The sequence below is a fragment of the Arvicanthis niloticus genome, chromosome 24, assembly GCF_011762505.2.
Source record: "Arvicanthis niloticus isolate mArvNil1 chromosome 24, mArvNil1.pat.X, whole genome shotgun sequence".
Classification (NCBI taxonomy): Eukaryota; Metazoa; Chordata; class Mammalia; order Rodentia; family Muridae; genus Arvicanthis; species Arvicanthis niloticus.
In genome coordinates, this window is record NC_133432.1 from 9,278,900 (window position 1) to 9,300,326 (window position 21,427).

Sequence of the window (21,427 nt, forward strand, 5' to 3'; positions counted from 1 at the left end):
CAGAGCGAGCGAGCCCGGGGAGGGAGGAGAAGCGCGGCCGACTGGGGAGGAGGGGGGGGTGGGGAGGAAGAGGAAGGAGGGGACGGCGCTCGGCTGCCGGGGTCGCCCGCTGGCTTCGTCCGCACCCCCCCCTTCGCGGGCTCGCGCGGCGGCGGCGGCGGCGGCGGCGGCGGCTCGGGGCGGCTGCGGGGCTCGCGTGCCTCACGCGCCGGCGCGGCCGAGGGCGAGTCGCCCGCCGGCTGGAGATAAACAAGGCGGCCGACCAGGCGGCGAGGCGGAGGCGGAGGCGGCGGCCCTGCGCGACAGAGGCGGGCGGCGTTGCCGCGCCGCGCCCCCCGCCGCCGCCGCCGCCGCCGCCCTCGGGCCTCCCGCGCGGGCCTCGTGCCCCGGTGCCCGCGAGCCGCCGCCCGGCCCGGCCCGGCCCGCTCCGACATGCCCCGCTCTGGCGGCCGGGCTCGCGGAGGACCATGACCGCCGCGGCGAACTGGGTGGCGAACGGGGCGAGCCTGGAGGATTGTCACTCCAACCTCTTCTCGCTGGTGAGTGGCGGGGCGGGGGCCCGGGATTTGGGGGGCGCGACCTCCCCGCCGCGCAACTTTCTCCTCCCGGAGCCCTGGCGCGGCGTCGGCGAGCGCGGCGCCCGGCGTGGACGTGCGTGGGGAAGTCGGGGCGCTGCGGACGCCGGGGCGCGCTCGGAGCGCCCACCTCCGTGGCAATCACACCCCCTCCCCTTCCCCCTCTTTTTTTTTTTTTTTTTTCCCTCCTCCTTCCCGAAATGTGGAAGGCTTGTCTGCCTTGTGCAGCCGCCGGCGCGGGTGATCTGCAGGCTCGTCCTCTCTCTCGCTCTCTCTCTCCCCAGATCGGATCGGCCGCTCGCCCGGGTCTGCCTTCTGAATTTTTCTTTCTTTCTCTCTTCCTCCCCCCTCCTCTTTTTTTTTTTTTTTTTTTAATTCCAACGACACCTGCGATTTCGCCCGAAAACAGTTGATGGGAGGCGATGGTGTCAGGGAGAGGACTCTGGCAGCCTGAGCTCGCGCGGTTGTAAACACGGACGGCCGCCCGCCTCTCGGGGCTTACTACGCCGGAGAGCGGGAGAGCCATTGCTCCGAGCCCACGGAAGGTGGAGGAAGCTGCTGCTCCTCGCTCTCCTCCGCTGCCTTTAAAAACTGTTTTCTCTGTCTTAACAAGGAATACACACACACACACACACACACACACACACACACACACACAGGCGTGCGAGCAACAAGCTGGGCGATTTGATAACATCGCTTTTATCTGTTCACCTCTCCTCTCTCCCGCTCTCGCCTCTGATAATTGACAACTTTTGCTTTGGAAGTGCATCGCCTGCCTTAATCTCGAACCATTTAGGGTGTCAATTGTTCTTCTGGAAGCCTGGCACCGGGCGACGGCGGCTCGATTCATCGAAATTAAAAATGTATAGGGCTCCAGCAACTCTTTTCCTGGCGGTGGCAGTGACATTTGGTGGTAAATGCCATCTTTGCTTTTTATTGGGTCGTATTACCTAGCTCTGAAAACATTCGCGTTGTTAAACCCAGCGCTTAGACTGATAATGGGAGTGCGTGGTCTTTAAATACGCGCTTTGTGCCTGAGTTACTGTCCGTGGAGCTATGTGCCCGGGAGAGTACGAATTTGTTTAAATATTGAGCAAAGATTTGTAAACAGATGTAAGGCAATTATGTTTCAAGCGTAGAATATAATTGGAAAATTGGTTGAACGGCCTATTTAATTTAGCCTTAAAAACTCAACTTATTTTGTGTGCCCAATTTTGGTGTGGAGGGGCTTGGGGGGGTGCTGCCTTTTGGAGAGCATGCATTTATTGCAAATTATTTTCTGGAACCCCTGCTGGAGATAGAAGCTTTATTTCCTCTCAGTCCTTGTTTACACTGGATAAATAATTTAGTGTTCAAATTGTAATTAGTTACATTTAATTATGGGTGGCATAGATGCTTTTTCTCCCCTTGGAGACTAGTGGAGAAATAGAAATTGTTGCCAACTTTAAAAGTGTCATTCTGTTTTCATGCCGATAAAGAAATCAAGCATGATTTTGGCCTACAAAGACCGAGTGACACAGTCCCTGCTTCCACTCTTGTAAGCAGGCTGATTGCTGCTCACCCCGAGTTTTATCCAGGCTGAGTTTCAAGATTCAGTTAGAAGTTGGGGTTCTTCCTTTTACCACTGTGGTAATTTACCTTTGATCTTTTGATGTGAAGATAAAACTACTTCTGCCTCTTTTTCCACCTCTCCCACCCCCACTTCCCCTGTCTGTCATTTAGTATTAGGATTCAGGGACCTTCATAGGTGAGCAAATGTATTGACTAGAAGGTAGTTAAATTTTTTCCCCCAATTCGGCGACTGGGTGACTGTAGTGACACTTTTACAGGTAATTAAAATTAGCAAGTCAGCCCGTGTTAGCCCGGGAGAGCTCCCACATTACTATGCATCCTGCGGAGTAGCAGTGCTGTGTGCATGTGGCTAATTTATATACAGTGTGTTGTGCCGGCAAATGGAAGCCTGGCTGCACAGCTCAGCACTCTCAGCTCCAGGGAGGGATGCAGTACAGATGAGGTGTTGCAGATTCTTTGTTGAAGATTCTGGACTTTGATTTTGACTGCATTCTTGGTATTTCTCCCCCAACATCTTTAAACCAAGAAGATAACTTTTGAATATAAAGTACAATTAACTTTTTGAGTAACTCCTTTGAAATGCAGAAATGCTTAGATTGGTTTTAAAAATGTAGAATGTTTATATTTCCTGATACGTGGAGGTGGAAAATGCTGTTTCATTTTGAAGAACTTCATCTTTATTTTCTATTCGATGCTGTCTTGCCTTCGTGTGTGCTTGTGTGAGGGTGTTGGATTCTTTGGGGTTGGAACTAGAGACCACTGTAAGCTGCCATGTAGGTAGGTGATAGGGATTGAACCCTGGTCCTTTGGAGGATCAGCCAATGCTCTTAACCCCTGAGCCATCTTTCCAGCCCTAAAATTTCTTAGAAAACCAAAAATATAAAAGAGACCCACAGAAAACCAAAACCAAGAACAAACTGCCAACAGTCTTTTTTTTTTTTCCTGACTCTTGAGAATTTTTTTCTGAAGAGCACACACAGCAGCAATGTCTTCTCTTACTGAGAATACATTGCCTAAAGAACACTGTAGAGAATAGTTGATTTCAAAGGAGAGACAGTCATCATCTTTTCAAAATCATGATTTGTGTCAGAAGAACTCTAGGTACCTAACGTTTGTAGTTTTGAACAGTTTGGTCTGCAGTTTTGTTTCTGAGTGGAGAATAGTCACTTCTAGAACACTACCCACACATGGTCATGTTAGCGTGGATGGAAGTGTGAGCTGGAGCAAAGCCTTTAGGGAACCGTGGGCCACTACTTCCTGAGATCCCGAGGCCATCCATCGCCAGGGCTTAGCAGAAGGCTGACTGAGCAGTCAGGCCTCTTTAAGATTTTTGTTCCTAGTCTTTTACTGAGTTTGTTTTCTGATACTGCCTGGAGTCCTGTTTCCACCCCCAACCCTAACCTGTGAAAGGCCATTGGATGTATGATATCGGTCGTTGTGCTGTTTCTCACTCTTCCTACTGTGAGATTTGTAGCCACTGTAGGAAATTCATGCCTGGATGGGCCTTTGTGACACAGAACTTTTCTCATGCTGTCCATCACGTGAAGTGTGCTAAATCTTCATTTTTGGAAACTAACAGTGTATCTTGTGGCCCTGAGCTCACCCTTGAAGGGAGACACCTTATAGTTTCAGATGCCTGCCCAGGGTATCTTTGTGTTTCTTTTAAGATAATGTGGAGAAAGCCACTTCGGGCCCTTAAGGCTAGACTTCAGTATGCTGTGTACTGGGACCAGAGGGGACACTTCTAAGTTTTAGATGTTTGCTCCACATTCATGTCTGGTTTGCTAAAAACCTCCCTGACTGTAGGTAATGGAGCAATGCTGTCAAATCCTCACTGAATTAAAACACGTGTACACCCATTAGTACTTAATGGACTACTGAGGACCATTTATTTTGTATCTGAAGCTTTTAGGGTAATTTGTTGTAGACATAATTTCCTTTTGTCTTACGGGCATTCTTTACCCCCCAAGAAAAGGAAGGTAGCTGTAACTTGAAAACTTGAGCTCTTGGGAACTTAGGAGCCAGTGGGGAGGAGTGTGGAATGGAAATGAGGGAAAAAGACTTGCCAAGGCTTCAGAGTGCCCAGATACTGCACAGAGTCTTTTTTCCCAGTTTGCAGTTTTAATATTTAAAATTATTTAATTATTTAAAATGAGCATACATTTAAAGCATCTTTTTCATGATGGTTCATTTTTTTAAATGAAAATATTTATAATATACCAATGTGTTTTCTGTTTAGCATTTGTTGTTAGTAGCACATGGCGTTATAGTATTTATATTTTTTTAATGGCAATAATTGCTACCCGGTAATGGTTGCCATATTAACCTCCAATTGCTAGTAAATATTTTTAAGTACATAATAGACAGCAATTTAAGGCATAGTGTAGCAGTTTACTGGACCGTTTTAAAGAGCCATTTGTCCATGTGATGAGTTCATAATTTAAAGAGAAACAGTGTACCTGAGATCCATGTACTGGAAGCTTTGCCACGCTCACTGGGAAGCAGGCTGGATTCAGTTCTTTCTGTGGTCAGAGTGTGTGCAGGCACTCTGGTCATTTTGCCATGGACATGTTAGATGATTTATATTGAAAACAGTTTTTCAAGGTATTTCTTTAAATACTGTCAGCTCATAGTTGTGGCTTATGTTAATTAGTATGGAAAATTGATCTTTTCTGTTCACTAGCTACTTTAGCATAGTTAATTGTGGGCTAATTGTATTCCTCAGACACTTTGAGGATCTATACTCTGAGATGAATAAAGACAGAATTGACATGGAGCTCTGTGTGGTGTGCACAGGGATGCTACAGATTATCTAAATGCTGTTTTATGAAGAATTAATTCAGCTATCAAAGTTTGATTCAGAGATAGACTAGGTAGTTTTGAAGCCTTTGACTTGTTTTTCAAGAGAAGATAGTAATATTGTCACTTGAGCTAGTAGAGGTGCTGATTCGCATTCCTGTGGAAAGGATGGTATGTTTATTTCACAGGAGCTGGCCAGTGCAGAGATTAGATAAAGCTTATGAAAATTAGAATGTGGTTGGACGGTAGGTGTGACTGGTGGCCTGTGCTTTATAACCACTTACTAGGAGCACAGAGAAGAGACTCCAGCACTGCCACTAGTGTGCTTTCAGACGCCCCGAGTCGGTATGAGTGCACAGGGTAGCGTGCATATGGTGCTGTGCACCAGGATCTCTGTTTGGTCATTTTAGACAGAATTTTGTTGTTGCAAAGAAATAACATTCAGTGCATTGCCAGGGGAGTTAATCAGATAGCGAATTAGATAGCCTGTGGGAGTAGCTTCCCCTCCCAGCAAAACAAAAAATATAAAACAAGTTAACACGCATTTGCCTCTTAGGACCCGCATACAGTTTTAGAATTAGAGACTCAATGTTTGTGTTATTGGAATGTCTGACTTTCCCTTCTTGAGTGCTGGATCACATCCTTCTGATCCCGTTCAGATAATTCCCTTTTATGCTATATGCTTTCAGTGTTTATTTGAAAGATTTGAAAGTGTTAGCTTTGTTCTGTTGAGAGAACTGACTTCATTACATTGGGGAGGTGATATTCCATTAATCTTGGTAAATATTAACATAAATGAGGAATTGTAAATTCAGACTCATTTGCATGAATGAAATGCACATGCTTGCCCAGTTTTTTAGTTATAGGTACTTACATACAGCAGCATAGTTTTCTATCTTTGCTTTAGTTGATTGAAAATAGTTGTGAAATCATCTTAAATAGTTGATGTCTGTTGCTTTGGGGAGTTTTACTGTGCCTTGTGTGGTACTGTATGTAAGGCAGTAGTGAGGAAGGAGACTGCCCCTTCCCACTGCTGGGGTGGCTGCCACCAGGAAGCCCTGCTTCTCTGGGTGTGCATGTGTGGGTGATGCTTGCTGGACAAGTCTCTTTGGAGCCAGTGAAGTACCTTTTAGAGTCTACTTGCATTCTAGTCTGAAACCCGTAAGATGATTACTTTCTTTCCAGAGGAAAATTGGGAGAAACCAGTTTTCTCAAAGCAAATGGTCCTTCACTGCTGTCTCTCCTGCTCCATTTTATTGTGTGCAAGTTGCTGAATGTTTGTTTGTTTTCTCATTCTGGGGGAATTGTGGTAGGATAGTCTTTTTTTTGGGGGGGGGGGGGGAGGGGTTTGCGACAGAAGTCAGAAAACCTGCTAGTAAAGCATACAGCTTTCTGTATTTTGTACCCTTCTCAGTGCAGTGAAATTCCAGTAGTGTTAAAGCGGCTTCCTGGCTGAGTACATAAACTTTCATATTGTAGCTTTAAGTGGTAAGTAAGGAATTTGTAGATCATCTTTTTTATTCACACATTCATACTCTTTCCTTGTCTTCCCTCCCCTCTACCTCCCTTCTCTTCCTTTTATTAGTTTTGAGACAAGGTTCCATTCATTCCTGTAGCCCAGGCTGGCCAAGAACTCACTAGGCTGGCCTCAAACTCAAGGTAATCCAGTTGCCTGGGCCCCTTGAGTGTTGAGATTACTGAATTAGAGGTGTTGGCAAAGGTACTTGACTCAAGTTCCACATCCAGCGTCCATACAACAGGAGGAGAAAACCAACTCCCAGAAGTTGTCCTCTAACACACAGACATAGAGATACGTGCATGCGTGTGTGCACACTCGCACAGGTCCTCTCATCGTACACAATTGAATAAAGGGTAAATTTTTTCTATATCCTTTTGGTTATAATTTATTCTTAATTTGTACCAAGTCACAGCACTAATTGGCCATTAAGTATTTGGTCTTAAATTTGAAAAAACAAAACAAAGCATTTGTTTTAAGTAAAATAATTGTGAACAAGATTTTTGTAATACTGGTAGAAAAATTTTAAAGCGACACCCTAACAGCTTATTAAAACTTTAGGAAGATGATTATTTGAGACGGCTAACTTGTGTAGCTGGAGCTTACTTGGGGGCTCTGGGTAGGCTTGCCTCTGCCTCTCTGCCTCTGCCTCGAGTGCTAGGGGCTACAGTTGTCCCTAGTCCCTAAACCAGGCTTACTCACTTTTAAAATCTGTTCGAGGATCACCTCCTCTCTGAAGCTTTCCGTGATTGCCACAGGTAGAACTAGTTGTTCAGCGTCTTGATATACCTCTGAGGAGTAGAAGAGGGTTTTTAGGGCAGTGACCCTGTCACAATTGTCTTGCTTCACTCTGCACTTCGGCATTCATTCCCTGCTGTTAAGCAAGTCCTTCATCCTGGAGGCGTCCTTAGCCGCTTGTTTGGATTCTGATTGGAAAAATGCTGCCACAAAGCTTTGAGCTGGGCTGCTGGCTCACACCTTTCTTTAATTCTACCCCTCAGGAGGGAGGGGGGGCGGATCTCTGTGAGCTTGAGGCCAGCCTGGTGTATATAGAGTTCCAGGATGGCGAAGGCTAAGTAGAGATAGTGTGTGTGTGTGTGTCTTGTGTCTGTCTGTCTCTCTCTCTCTCTCTCTCACACACACACACACACACACACACACACACACACACACACACACACACGGCTATAACATAACTTAGATGTTTAGCTCTGTTGTTGGAATTTTGTTAGTGAATGCACCATGGCTTGTCAATACCCTGGACTGTAAGCTTGTAACCCTTGGGAGTGAAGTCTGGGCCTTGACCCAGAGTCCTTTGCTTTTGTTCTGCAGGCTGTGCAGGGGGCTTTTGCTCAGCCTTTAGTCACAAGGTCACTTTTCATGAGTCCAGTACAATAGGCAGTGAACTGAAATCCAGAAGCTTGAGTTGAGTTTACTTTTTTTCTAGTAATTAGGCAAATCAGGTTAGACACAACCGGTGACCTTAAGTGGAGATACAGAGGCCAGGCAGTGGTGGCGCACGCCTTTAATTCCAGCACTTGGGAGGCAGAGGCAGGCAGATTTCTGAGTTCAAGGCCAGCCTGGTCTACAGACTGAGTTCCAGGACAACCAGAGATACACAGAAACCCTGTCTCGAAAAACCAAAAAAAAAAAAAAAAAAAAAAAAAAAAAAAAAAGCCATTCTGAGTACATTTTGTTTTAGACACAGTAAATCTGGCTAGTCTAGAACTTACTATGTGACCCAGAGCTTCTCCGGCTTCTGCGTGAGTGCTGGGACTTCAGGAGTGTGTCGAAAGGCCTCAAGCATCTAACCTTGTGGGCTTGAGAGTGGCACTCGGCAGGGAAAGGGAGGCCTCAGCTTTGACCAGTTTTGAGGGAAAAGGAGATGGACTTGGTCCCGCCCATGCTGTTCTTGGGTCTTTCCTCACAAGTGAGCTGTGAGAAGAGGGACTTGGAATTCATCTTTGCATGTGGCTTTTCTTCTCCCTTGGGACTTCCCTGTGTATGTGTTTTAAGTGCTGGAGGATTTTGTACCCGCTCTGAGCTATAACTGGCGAGACTAGGAATCGAACTCTGGCTCTTCCGTGGCAGCTCTAGGGTGCCCTTTGACCTTTAATAGAGGAAGTCTATTAACATTTTGAGATTGTTCTTAGGGAATGTCAAAAATAGTACCTGATAAAAACTGTTGTTCTTAACACCAAATCCTGTTTAGTCTGCTCCGTTGATTCCCCTGTAGTGTTTTGAAAAGAGAGGAGCTAGGTCCGCCTGCTTTCTGATTTTCATTTAACAGCGGGGCAGGGCCTCAGAGCATTCTCTTGTCACGAAGGAAGGGCTGCACAGATTTGTAGTCTTTATGTTAGGCATGCTAACTGTGAATAGCCTATGTCTATACCGTCAGAACTGGAGATTACCATGCAGGTGTGCTCTATGCTCCAAACTATTAGAGAAGGTTCATTTCTAAGTTGTCTTAGGAAAAAAGGCTTCCCTGCCTGGGATCGGCCAGTGGTGGTGCTGGCTGCCCACAGTCTCCTGCCGCACTTACTGACTCTGCTAGACAACACTGGCTTTGCTGCTCTTCCCTTGGGACTATCACACAGTGGAATCCAACAACACTTGCCCCTAGCTTCTGTCTGTTCTGGTGGCGAAGAAGCTCTATTGACCTCCTTGCCTCAGGCAGTGGGAGTGTGTCCCCAGTAGGGGGCCTGCCCTCCAGGCCCAGGAGAGGGTGTGGAGAGGCCTTGGTGCTGTGTGCACACTGAGCTGCAGTGCTGGGGGTGGGGGCGCCTTCCCTCCTTAGCTCTCCCCTGTGGCACCCTTCATTAACATGTTGAGAACATTGGCAGGTTTTGTGATGTTCTCAGGTGAAAAGATTTGGTTTCTTTACCTTCTAGCTCTTCTGTCCTTAGACCATCTGATAGACAGGCTTTTTGCTTGCTGTTCTCTGTGGTAAACGAGGACTTCTGAGACCCAAGGAGATGAAAGGGATTTGGGGGTGAGATTGAATGGAATAGCCAGTAAACTAATATTTAGAAATGTTAATTTTTTGTATGCTGTGTTTGAGAAATTTAGGACATGTATAATTCATTTAGGAATAATGTACATCAGAAATGATTAAAATCTAGCTTGCACTTACCAGAGGGCTAAGGGTCTGATGCACGGGGAATAGACCTACATGTACGATTTAATTTCTGAGATGCTGTATGTCAGGCCCAGAGGGAGCTGCACAGGCTGCCTGATGCCTTGAAATTCAGAAGACCAGAGGGGAACTCTGTGCTGGCCGGGGGGTGGGTGGTGGGTGGGGGGGTGGGGGTGGGGTGGGGTTGGGGTTGTGTGTGAGGGTAGGCTGGGGCCTGCTGGGGAGTGAGAAGGGAGTTGTGTGGGGTTCGGGGTCACAACTTTTGAGTTAGCTTGGGAGACTTTGCTGAGGTGGCCTGTAGAATGGCTAGTTTATGGCCCCCGATTCTTGGTTTCCTTTTAAAACAGCATAAAAACTTACTGAAGTGGAATTTTCATTAGGTGGAAAATGTGAAGTGTAGGCAGGCCAGTTTAGATTAAGAAACGGTGATGTTAAAATAATCTTGAGTTTTCTAAAATAATCCCTCTCTGAACTTTAAGGAGACAGAGCTGCATTGTGCAAAGTGCTAATGACTAAAGTGACAAATATTTCAGAGACTGGACAGAAGTGAAGTCTTAAACGAGCAGATGGCACATGAAATGAGAACGGGAGATAATCCAAGACGATGTAGAAACTATTGAGAGAATGGATTGAGGAACAGTGGTGTGTTAAATGGTATTGGGTTAGATATGTGTTTAAGAGCCTTTCTAGGATTGCTGTCTTTCACAGGCACAGCAGACTTCTTGAGCTGTGTGAGCCACCGTCCTTCAGATTCTGCACATTTTACATGGTAGTTTCTGTATGACGATCACTTCTCATGAAGTGACCCTGCTATTGTGGGTATGTTTAAGTCTGTGTGTGCTGGTGTGTGCTTTATGTGGACATTGAGATTTGTTTCCTCTGACAGGAAAGTAAACAATGGGGTGATGACAGTTTTTAAGGCAGGCATGGGCCTTGAGTGGCGGGGGTGGGGGTGAGGCTTTGCTGTCAGTCTCCTCAGTGGTCAGTGACCATAGGGTGTAGGCTGTATCCTGCTGACCTGATGGATGGATGGCTAAGGCATCCGGGGTTCCTGAGGAACTGGAAAGAGCATTGCTTTTGTAGATTTAGGAGCAACAGAGAAACTGGAAAAGCAGAGACATAATCTGGTAGTTTAGCAAAATCCCCACTGGCCTGGCTGTGAAGGGGCCTCTTAGAGATTAAGGACGGAGAGTGAGAGAGCCCTAGTGTGGAGGGGGGCAGGGTGGCAGCTCCCTGTAGCTCCAATGTGCAGGTCCAGAGCTTAGATACTGGATTTTATTTTGAATAAACAAAATCTCAAAAAAAATTTCTGTCTTTTAGAATTTTGTTTATTTGTGTGGAGAGAGAAAAGAGGAGGGCTGTCACAGGTATGTGAAGGACATAGGACAACTTTTGCCATTTATTAAAATTGACACTAAAACTTGCATTTCATGTTATAGTGGTTCATTGTAACAATCTCCCTCCCTCCCTCCCTCCCTCCCTCCCTCCCTCCCTCCCTCCCTCCCTTCTTTCTTTCTGACACAGGGTTTTAGTTGTGGCTGTCCTGGAATTCATTAGGTAGGCCAGGCTGACTTAAAACTCACCAAGATCTGCTTGCCTCTGCTTCCCAGGGCTAGGATTAAAATTGTGTACCACTATACCCGGTTTAACAAGGGTTTTCTTTCATAAGTATCTTGGGCTTGAGCACAATACCCAGGGGAACTTGGCTTTGGCATTGGCGTGCAGCTGTGGGCGTTAGTACTGAGGGATCCCTGCTGTGGACTAGGGAGCTGGAATGAGGAGATGGGCTCCTACATGTTGTCCTTATGTCTACATGTGAGTGTGTATGTGTGTGTGTGTGAGAGAGAGAGACAGAGAGAGAGAGAGAGAGAGAGAGAGAGAGAGAGAGAGAGAGAGAGCACGAGATAGAGGGAGCAAGCGCTCGAGAGCGTGTGTGTGTGTGTGTGTGTGTGTGTGTGTGTGTACATGCATACAATGAATTCTAGGCCTGCTGGACTTTTTGCTCTCCCAAGCCCTGAGTGAGTGGTGCAGTGACCTTTGTTTTCAGGGAGGTGGACCGTGGTTGGCCTGTATGCTGAGTGAAAACCGAGGGCAGACAAGGATCGTAAGGTACGATCAGAAACAAGGCATGTGCTGTACATGGTGGTGCACAGCTTTGAGCTTACCCCTGGGAGGCAGATGTACAGTGGGTTTCTGTGAGGTCCAGGTCAGTCAGCGTGGCATGCTGAGACCCTGTTAAAAACAAAACAAAAATAACCCCCATGCCCCAAATTGAACATTTTCTCAGCTTTAGACAGTATTAGTGGTTATGTGGGCATATGTGTAGTTCTCTTTGAAAGTGCTTTTCCTATCAAAACATGGAATTGAAGTCCTATAAAGATGGGATTTAATCCTAGAATAATAGATATTTTAAGGAAATTGAGTTACACAATAATTACTCTGAACAAGGGTGTGGGTACTTTGAAATAAAAACACATTTATTTATTTTGTGTGTGTGCCTGCATACCTGTGAGTGGGGTGTGAAGAACTGGGAGGAGTCAGGTCTCTCCTTCCACCATGGTTCTGGGGATTGAACTCAGGGCCCCAGACTTGCCAGCAAACGCCTTTACCCACACAGCCATCTTGCTAATGGCAGTACCTAAAAAAAAAAAATCAAGTTCATGTGTCACCTGAGCCGTTCATCATTTAGAATTTATGCCAGAGCACATAGCTAAATAACATATTTATCCTACTGTTTCAAACTGCAGGTTCTTAATGTTTAAGGCACCCAACCAAATCAGCCAAGGTGGTGCCGTTTACATGGATCGAGTAGTATCAGGTTGCCAGGGCTCAGGACACTTGCCATACATATCTGATGACTTGATTTCCAGCTTCTGTACCCAAAAGTTATCCTCTGACCTACACACACACACACACACACACACACACAGAGAGAGAGAGAGAGAGAGAGAGAGAGAGAGAGAGAGAGAGAGAGGAGAGAGAGGAGAGAGAAGAGAAAGAGAGAGAGGAGAGAGAGGAGAGAGGAGAGAGAGGAGAGAGAGGAGAGAGAGAGGCGGGGGGAGACAGAAACAGAGAGACAGACTCAATTCATTAGTTGTGTATGAAGTGCCTGAGATATATATTTAAAATATATTTTGTTAGTTTTGGCATTTTGATGGTGAAACTGGGCTTGGCCCCCTCCTGACAGATGGTACTGTTTGGAATCTGTAGAATCCTTTAACGTTTAGTTACTTTGTAGATGCGTGAGCACCCATGCTTTGGCCTGTGAAAGCTAATGAACCGACTTTTTTATTTTATAAATTTGATTGTATTTGGAGGCTTTTCTAATGACATTATTATTATGAATGGCTTGTGTTGGTATTTATGTGGTAAGCTCCAGTTACAGTCCACATAGACTCACTATGATGGGCATTTGTAGTTTAAAGGAACTGAAGTGTGCTGTCAAAGTGTCTCACAAGGTAGGTGTGCTGCACTGTTAAGATCCAAAAGAGCTGACTTGAAATTTTCCAGAAAGTTGTGAGCTCTGAATGATAAATGTTAATGCCTATTTTAAAAATGCCTTAGACTTTAGTATTGGCACTGAGCACAGATGTACTTGAAGCAGCCCAGCCGAGCGTCAGTGTTCTGTGATATAGCTTTATTTAGCTGTGTGTAACAACAACGTGAGCTTGGTGATACTACTGTAAGGTTTTGATGAGTGAAGTTGTCAGCTATACACATGTATAAATAGTATATCTATAAAGCGTCATTGCTACACCTCACGGGAAATACTTCACTTACCTTTACTTAATATCTGCTTTTGATTTGATGGCAGACAGGACTAACATTTGAGGGTTGGATCACGGGAAGGATCTTGGAGTATAAATTCTGTGTTTTAGGAGGAAGTTTAAAGAGTTTTAGAGATACAGCAACATAGTCAGACTTATGTTTTAAAGAGAAATTTATAGAGGTTGTGATAAAGGAGACATAAAAAATGAGGGAAAGGGCTGTCTTAGGGTTTACTGCCGTGAGCAGACACCATGACCAAGGCAACTCTTATGAGGACAACATTTCATTGGGGCTGGCTTACAGAATCAGAGGTTCAGTCCATTATCATCAAGGTGGGAGCATGACAGCATCCAGGCAGGCATGGTGCAGGAAGAGCTGAGAGCTCTACCTCTTCATCTGAAGGCAGCTAAGAGAAGACTGGCTTCCAGGGAGCTAGAATGAGGGTCTTAAAGCTCACGCCCACACTTCCTCCAACAAGGCCACACCTCCAGTAGTGCCACTCCCTGGACCAAACATGTATAAAGCATCACAAGGGCTCATTTTCCTTTTTCCTTTTGTGTGTGTGTGTGTGTGTGTGTGTGTGTGTGTGTGTGGTGGCCGCTGCGGTGGGTGGCATGAAGCCTAGGACCTCACACATGCTACATAGGCTGTCTCTTACAGGGCTGTGTCCTAGCCTAGGGACTGCTCTTAAGAGGGTTCTAGGTGTGAGAAAGCTGCAGAGCCAGCAGGAATGAGGAAACGGAATGGATTCAGTACTATTTCTGGAGGTAGAAGGGACAGGACAAGGTGAGCAGTTTTATAGGGTCAAATGATGAACAGATTGTGGGTTATGCCATTTGGGGTGGGGGTGGGGGGAGGAGGGCGGCTGACTGCATCCCGAGAGTCTGGAGACTGATGCTTTGAGTCCAGGTATAGGAAGCATCTACTGACCTTGCATTCCCAAGCCTTACAGAACTGAAACAGTACTTGATGAAGGGATAGTGGGTGCCTGTGACATCAGGGTTTATGAGCAGCCTAGTCCCAGAAACAGATTTATGAGGTGAGGGAAAAGAGGGAAGGGAAGGTAGGAGAGAAGGGGATTGCTGGATGGGTGGAGTGGGCAGGGAGGATGGTGGTGGAGTGTGGAGGTGTGAGTCAGACTGTTTTGGCAGAGGAAGAACTCAGGAAATTCAGTTATCAGAAATGGGCACAGAGTAGCCCTGACAGGAAGAAAGGAAATAGGGGGTAGGCATGCTCACATGCAGCCTGGTCCTTTCTCAGCAGGGGTATCCAGTCCTCTGCTGGGAGCAGGGCTTAAGCTGGGGGAAAGCAGGTCCATCTTTTCACCGTGGAGCTGCTGTGGGATGTTTGTTTTCCTTTTCCCCTCAGTTTTTGAGATACCTTTCACTCTGTAGCCCTGCCTGTCCTGAAACCCAGTCTGAAGACAGGCTAACCTAGAACTCAGAGATCCTCCTGCCTCTGTCTCCTGAGTACTAGGATTAAAGGCCGCTGTCACCTCCCACCCCCTCCTCCCCACTGTGATGCTTCCTGAGAGCTTTATTTGTACTGGCTCACTGTTCACTTTAGGACCATGGGAGTTTTGATAGGAGGATGGATAGACGTCCTGCATTCTCATACACCTCTGTAGAGCTTTGAGCCTACAAGCAGTGTGTGTGTGTGTGTGTGTGTGTGTGTGTGTGTGTGTGTACACCTGTTCTAGCTCTGATTACTTTGCATCTTCACTCCTAGTGTCTTTGTTTCCTTAGCTTAGCACTTGGCTGCTTGATTAGACAAGTTTTGTATAGTTATTTGGAGTGTCATTTTACATGTCAGTTTTGCCTCATGTTTGGGAATTTCACTTCCTACTTCTCTGCTCCCTCCTCCCCTCCCTTCTTGCCCTTGGGCCCCTCCCTTCTTCCTTTCTTAGCACACTCCTGCCTTCTTGTGCTCTGGAGCCCTCTGTGTTACTACTGTGCTGTGACTTGGCAACTCTGGGTCTCAGTTAAGCACTAACATGTACATATGCACTTGAGAAGCTTTTGAGGGAGTCTCACAGCATGGCGGGCGGGCGGGCGGGCGGGCGGGGCCTCTCCAGTAGTTTCGAGTACACTTACTGGCACAGCGTGTGCTGTCTACGGCTGGGAATTCTCTCAGCCTTCCCAGGTGGGCAGATATTCCCTTGGCTACCCTGAAGCCCGAGCTGGCCCTCCTGCCTTGTTATGTTTCTTTAATTTCTCTCCAAGTGAGGTAGTACTAATGAATAATGAAATACAAAATATTTTCATGAACTAAAACTCGCAGGAAAGGATAAAAATGCTGTGTGTCTGAGTCCCCGTGTGTGCTGAGGCTTCCCCAGCACCGCATCCTCACTGAGCGTGCGCTTCTAGTGCGTGGAGCCACAGTGCACATAGCCACGCAGTCTTTATTCAGCTGTGCTCACTAACACTTTCCATGTGGTACAGTTCTCATAATCATGAGTTTAATGGAAAAGTAATCTCTTTTATAAATTAAATAAACTATCACTTAATTACTCTCAGAGTCAAGCAATTTGGAAGTGTCTAACATAAACCATGAAGGCCCTCCTCTCCTGAGGAAGAGACCAACCAGAATCTTCATTTGTATTATTCCAGACTTCCCCTAGTTCTTACGGACATCTCCATTTCTGCACACGCAGTCAGATTGTCTTACTACGGTTCTAAAATAGCACACACGAGTTACACAGGAGCTAGAAGGTACAGTGAGCTGTCATTCTCAGCATGAGCGCCCAGCCCTGCCCTGCCCTGCCCTGCCCTGCCCTGCCCTGCCCTGCCCTGCCCTGCCCTGCCCTGCCCCTCGCGTCCTGCTGCCCGCAGAGGAGCTCTGATCCTGACTGTGGCTTGTTCCACGTGTGTGTCTGTAGTAGAGTCTCGCTGTGTTCTCTGACACCTTGCCCACCCAGCTTTATATCTGCCGCCCAGAGACGTGGCTGTGCCTCAGTCCGTGCCAGTCTCCACACTCTCACGCTTGCTCGATGGGATGATCTTTACTTTTAGAGAGATTAGAGATGTGGGGGTGCGGGACGACACAGTGATCTCACTTTGTTGTGTGTGTATGTGTGTATGTGTGTATGAGAGAGAGAGATGCCTTTTTCTTTCTCTTACTTTTGTTAACAGTAACATCCTTTCTCCTAAGATAATGTACTGTTGTTTGCTTAACCAATTATGAGCAACATTAAGACACTTTCACTTTTTCTGCACCAATAGTTAGAAACTACGTTTGATAGATACAACCATGACCCCACTAAGAACATATGTCAGTTTACATTTCTACAGACAATGCATATTTCCCATTTTTTCTGTTCTTACCTACCTTGGAAATTGCTCAGTTTGTGTTTTGCTTCTTTGAGGAAATGTATCTCAATATTTTACATTTTGAATTTTTGATTTCTGGTGAGATTATGAAGCTCTTATAAATATTATGCAGGTATGTAGATTTTTTTTGAGTTTTCTTTTTAAAATGTTTAATCTCTACAAAGGCCCTTTCCTCTTGTTTCTGGCCTGCATTAGGTAGGCCCTGTATTCCCAGGCCACCGTCCTGTGCTGCTGCCTCTCCGCAGTCTGAGCTCTTCTGAGCAGAAGGTGTTATGGCAGCTGCTTCAGAGATACAGTCTGCTCACCCAGTTGCTTTCTTAGAGGAGAAAACCTAGGCAAGAACCTCAAGTGGCGGAGGCTACAGGGCAGGTCTGAGTCCCACCTATCCCTTCCATACCAGTCCTGCCGGGACTTCTGGCTGAGCCTCTGAGCTAGCCCAGTCTTTACTGGGTGCTTTCTTTTCTAAGCCCTTAAAAATGAACTGTGTAGATCACATAATTCAGTGCATGCATGGAAGTGGAAATCACCGGAGCATGTAAATATGCCTGAGATTAATGGAGTGATAATACAGTTTACGTTTTTTTAGAGTTTCATCAGAGATTAATGGAGTAACAGTGCAGCTTGTGATCGCTTCATACAGACAGGTAGTAGTCTCTTTCTCTTAGACTTTTATTCTGAGCAGAGGCATCTAGAAAGGGGAAAATTAGGCTAGCTAATTGTTTTGATTCCTGGTGTGGAAGGTAGACTGGAAACATCTGACTGACATTTTAGTTTGTCCAGTAAAGACCGTCACTCAGGTCCTCCTGTCGGAGATGGTTATTGCACCAGCATACTCACGTGCTTATTTAAGCATATGTGGATAGCCTAAAATGACCAGAACTAACTTCTGTTTTATAGGCCAGACCCTCAGGCAGACATTTGGAGCTGGTCTCTATTTTACCATTGTCCTTTGACCCTTACCAGGTGCATAAGGTCCAGGGCCTTACGGCTCAGACTCTGTTCTCTATGGTGGGTCTGTGTGTCAAGGATAGCCCCTGTAGAAAACTTGTGAACCAGGATTCTTGAATGCACATTGTTAGTCTGAGCAGCGTAGACAGACGCCTGTGCAGGAGGAGCAGTCCATGTGGGTGAACCGTGTGTGCTCTCAGGAAGAAGAATGTGTGCACTCATGACTGTGCTGTGGGTGAGCAGGACTCACTGAGGAGCCACACGGCAGGCTTAGTCCCCGTGTTCCCACAAGTCTCGGAGTGAAGTTGAATACAAAATGATCATTGCTAGATGGAGTCCTCCCCAAACACTCCTGTGCATAGGAAAACACCCAGTGCTGGATTTACTTTACTATAGAGCCCAGGCTAGCCCCAAGCTCTTGGTCCTGTCTTCTTCTCAAGTGCTGAGGTTACAGGGGAAACAAATGTTGACCTGTGGTCAGACCTAGAAATAATTATAAGGCTCACAGTCACTTGGAGGTGTGCACAGTCTACTTGGATTATTGTACTAACACTTAAACTTTTCAGTGTGTTTATTGAGATAGATTTGTTTGTTTGTTTTTGAGACAGGGTTTCTCGACCTGGAACTCTTTGTAGACCAGGCTGGCCTTGAACTCACAGAGATTCGCCTGCCTCAGCCTCCTGAGTGCCGGAATTAAAAGTGTGCACCACCACCACCACCACCACCACCACCACCTGACCGAGATAGAATTTTTATTCAGAATATACATCCATTTTAAGCGTGACTTTCATGGAGTTTGGCATGTGTGCATCCAGAGAACAGCACGTTGTTTCTTGTGCATGTGAGGAGCAAGTGCTTTCTGTGTGGGCAAGAGGGGCGTCTGCTACGGAAGGGCCTGGGTGCCCGGCAGTCAGGTCGCCTTCCCTCCTGCCAGCTTCTCCCATCCCCAGACCACACATCGGCTGCCACAGGACAGTCATTTTCCCTTTACTGAATTTTTTTGGAAACTGGAACAATATATAGTCTATAAGTAGTTCTTGGATTGGATATACCATAGTTTATGGTAGCCATTCACTTATTAAGAGCTATTAAAATTAATGTACTAATTCTAGTGTTTTTATTTCTGTAAATAAGTAGAAGTTTCATTTGGTAACGAACTGCCAAACTTAAGAACTGTCATGTTATTTGATAGCTCAGCAGTCTTGCGTGTCCTGTGGTTGTTCTGCATGCTCGTATCATATGGCTAATTAGCTTCTAAAACTATTAGCCACTCTCTGGGCCATCAGCATGCCTGGGGACAAAGCAGCTTGCCCTGCAAGCGTGATGACTTGAGTTCGATTCCTGGAATCCACATCAAGGTGGAAGATGTAACCTGCTCCACGAAGTTGCCCTTTGTATAAGTGTTACCTCATCACATGTACACACAAACACTAATAGTAATAATGTTTTAAAATTAGCCTCTTTTGGAACTGGTTTCTGTTTATAACTCACTAATGATTGTTGAAGTATAATGTCTTTTTGTCTGCACATTATGTTATTTACATTTCTTGTGATTGCTCATTGGCAATTTTCCTCCCAATTTAAAAATGAAGCTGTTTTCTTGGGTCGTTGGGTTCCTGAGCTGTACCCGCGCCCCTGTCCCTAGTGAGCCTGTGCTCTCTTCCAGCTTGGCTTGAATTTTCTTGTCTTCAACTGTAGTCTTTGAAGATAAAATCTCAAACTGTGATTGCAATTTATTGTTTTCTTTGGTAATTTATAGTCTTTTCTCTATTGAAGAAATCTTTGTTACCCCATAATAGTTATATGTATATGTATAGGTGTATGTGTGTGTATGCATGATTAATTAGTGTGTGTAGGCTAGTCCCCCAGTGAACCATGCGCCTTCACTCAGATAGTATGAGGAAAGCATTGGAGCTTCTCTGTGTCCTGTGTTCTCTGTGTGATGCTGCTTGTCTCAGCATAACATGGCAGAGGCTCAGGTTTTTGAGCTCACCTTGCTTTGTGGTACAGGCTGGCTTAGAACACTGTGCCACCCTAACAGGCTTCATCTCCCATCCCTTTGAATGTTGGGGCCCTGTGACGACTCTCTAAATGGCATCTAAGGTACCAGATATCATTATGGCTTTTTGGAACAAAGTGTGTTTTACTTTTTTCTCATCTCTCCCCCTTGTAGGTCCCTCCTCTGACTGCTCTTAACACTGAGTAGTTTACAGTGCTTTGTGTGTGCTTGAGAGAGAATTTGGATGTCCAGGGTCTCCCTGACACTGCTGTGCCCCTTTCCCTGAGGTGATACCTGTCTTGCTGCTCTGCTCGTTACTGGGACTATGCAGTGTATCTTCAGTGTATCTTCAAATCGGAGAAAGACTCTAGCTTTTCTATTCAATTTTAATATTTTAGTTTTTAAAAATTAGATGGCATTTTCATATGAATTTTGTATTGACTGATCCCCTTCCCAACTTCCTGCCTGTTGGCCCTTTTGCCCTCAGTGGATCCATGTCCACTTGGATCTCCTGTCTCCTCCCTCCCTCCCTAGAGCTCAGCATCCTTTCCAGTCTCATGGATCGGATTCTAGCTTCTTGCCTTTACCTACATTTATTGCCAGCTGTATATTCAGAGTTTACAGACCACATTAAAGAGAACAGGCCGAGTTTGTATCTTTAAGCCTGGGCTTCCTTATTTGGCATAGTGATTTCCTGTTCTTCCCATTTTTCTACAAATTTCATTTTTCTTTTTGGTTTTTCAAGGCAGGGTTTCTCTGTGTAGCCCTGGCTGTCTTGGAACTCATATAGACCAGGCTGGCCTCGAACTGAGAGATCAATTTGCCTCTGACTTCTGAGTGCTGGAAGTAAAGAAAGGTGTGTACCACCACTGCCTGGCTCAAGCTCATTTTTCTTTATAGTGTAATAAAATCCCATTGTGGGGCTTTGAGAGGTTGGTTACTCAGTGGTTAAGAATATTGGCTGCTCTTCCAGAGGACCTGGGTTTGATTCTTAACACCATGTGGCAGCTCACAACCATCTGACTCCCTCTTCTGGCCCCTGTGAGCACCAGGCATACACATGATGCCTAGACATATATGTAGGCAAAACACCTTTATACATGAATTAATAAAATGTATAAAACTCTCTATGTAGAACAGTCTGGCTTTGAACTCACAGAGATCTACCTGCACCTGCCTTCCGAATGCTGGGATTAAAGGTGTGCACTACCATGCCTGACTTCAGTATACAGTTTTATTGAATTATTTTTAAAAAATTGGTGCTTGTGATTGAACCCTGGGTGTTGTGTGTTAGGTAAGCACTCTATCATTGAGATTCAGTTTTAGCAGTTCACTGTGCCTTACAGTCAGGCTGGTAACTTGTGAAAGTGTTGTGCAGATTTGATTAGGATTATAATCATTGAGACTTCTAGTTCACACATATGATCTTGTTTTCCGTGTGCATGTGTGCATGTATGTGTGTGTGTTTGTCTGGTGCTAGAGATCCAGAACAGGGTTTGGGGTTAGGCAAGTATTCTGCCAGAGCTACACTGGCAGAATACCCACCCGTCCCCGTCTCTAGGCTGTGTATGTGTTCTGCAGGATGGTCTTCTGAGTAGCTCCAGGTGTTCTGCTCCCTGATGGCTCTTTCCACTCTAACCCCTTCTGCCGGGATTATGTGGGGTTGGAGTGGATGCTGCTATGTCTTTATAGCTTTCACTTTTCCAACACTGTCTGGTAGTTATTGAGTGTAGATTTGAAACGTATTTAAATTTGTCCTTAAATTGTGTATGCTTTTTAATGCTA

General features: G+C 45.8%; 1 protein-coding gene across 3 annotated transcripts in view; it reads left to right on the plus strand.

Annotated features, from left to right (window-relative positions):
- The first annotated feature begins 402 nt into the window (after positions 1 to 402).
- Med13l (mediator complex subunit 13L) overlaps positions 403 to 21,427 on the plus strand; it is a 216,841-nt gene continuing 195,816 nt past the window's right edge. For all 3 annotated transcript variants that reach the window (XM_076922605.1, XM_076922607.1, XM_076922606.1), the window contains exon 1: positions 403 to 539. In XM_076922605.1, coding sequence (XP_076778720.1) covers positions 468 to 539 — 72 coding nt within the window. In that variant the 5' untranslated portion in view covers positions 403 to 467. The remainder of the gene's footprint in view (positions 540 to 21,427) is intronic.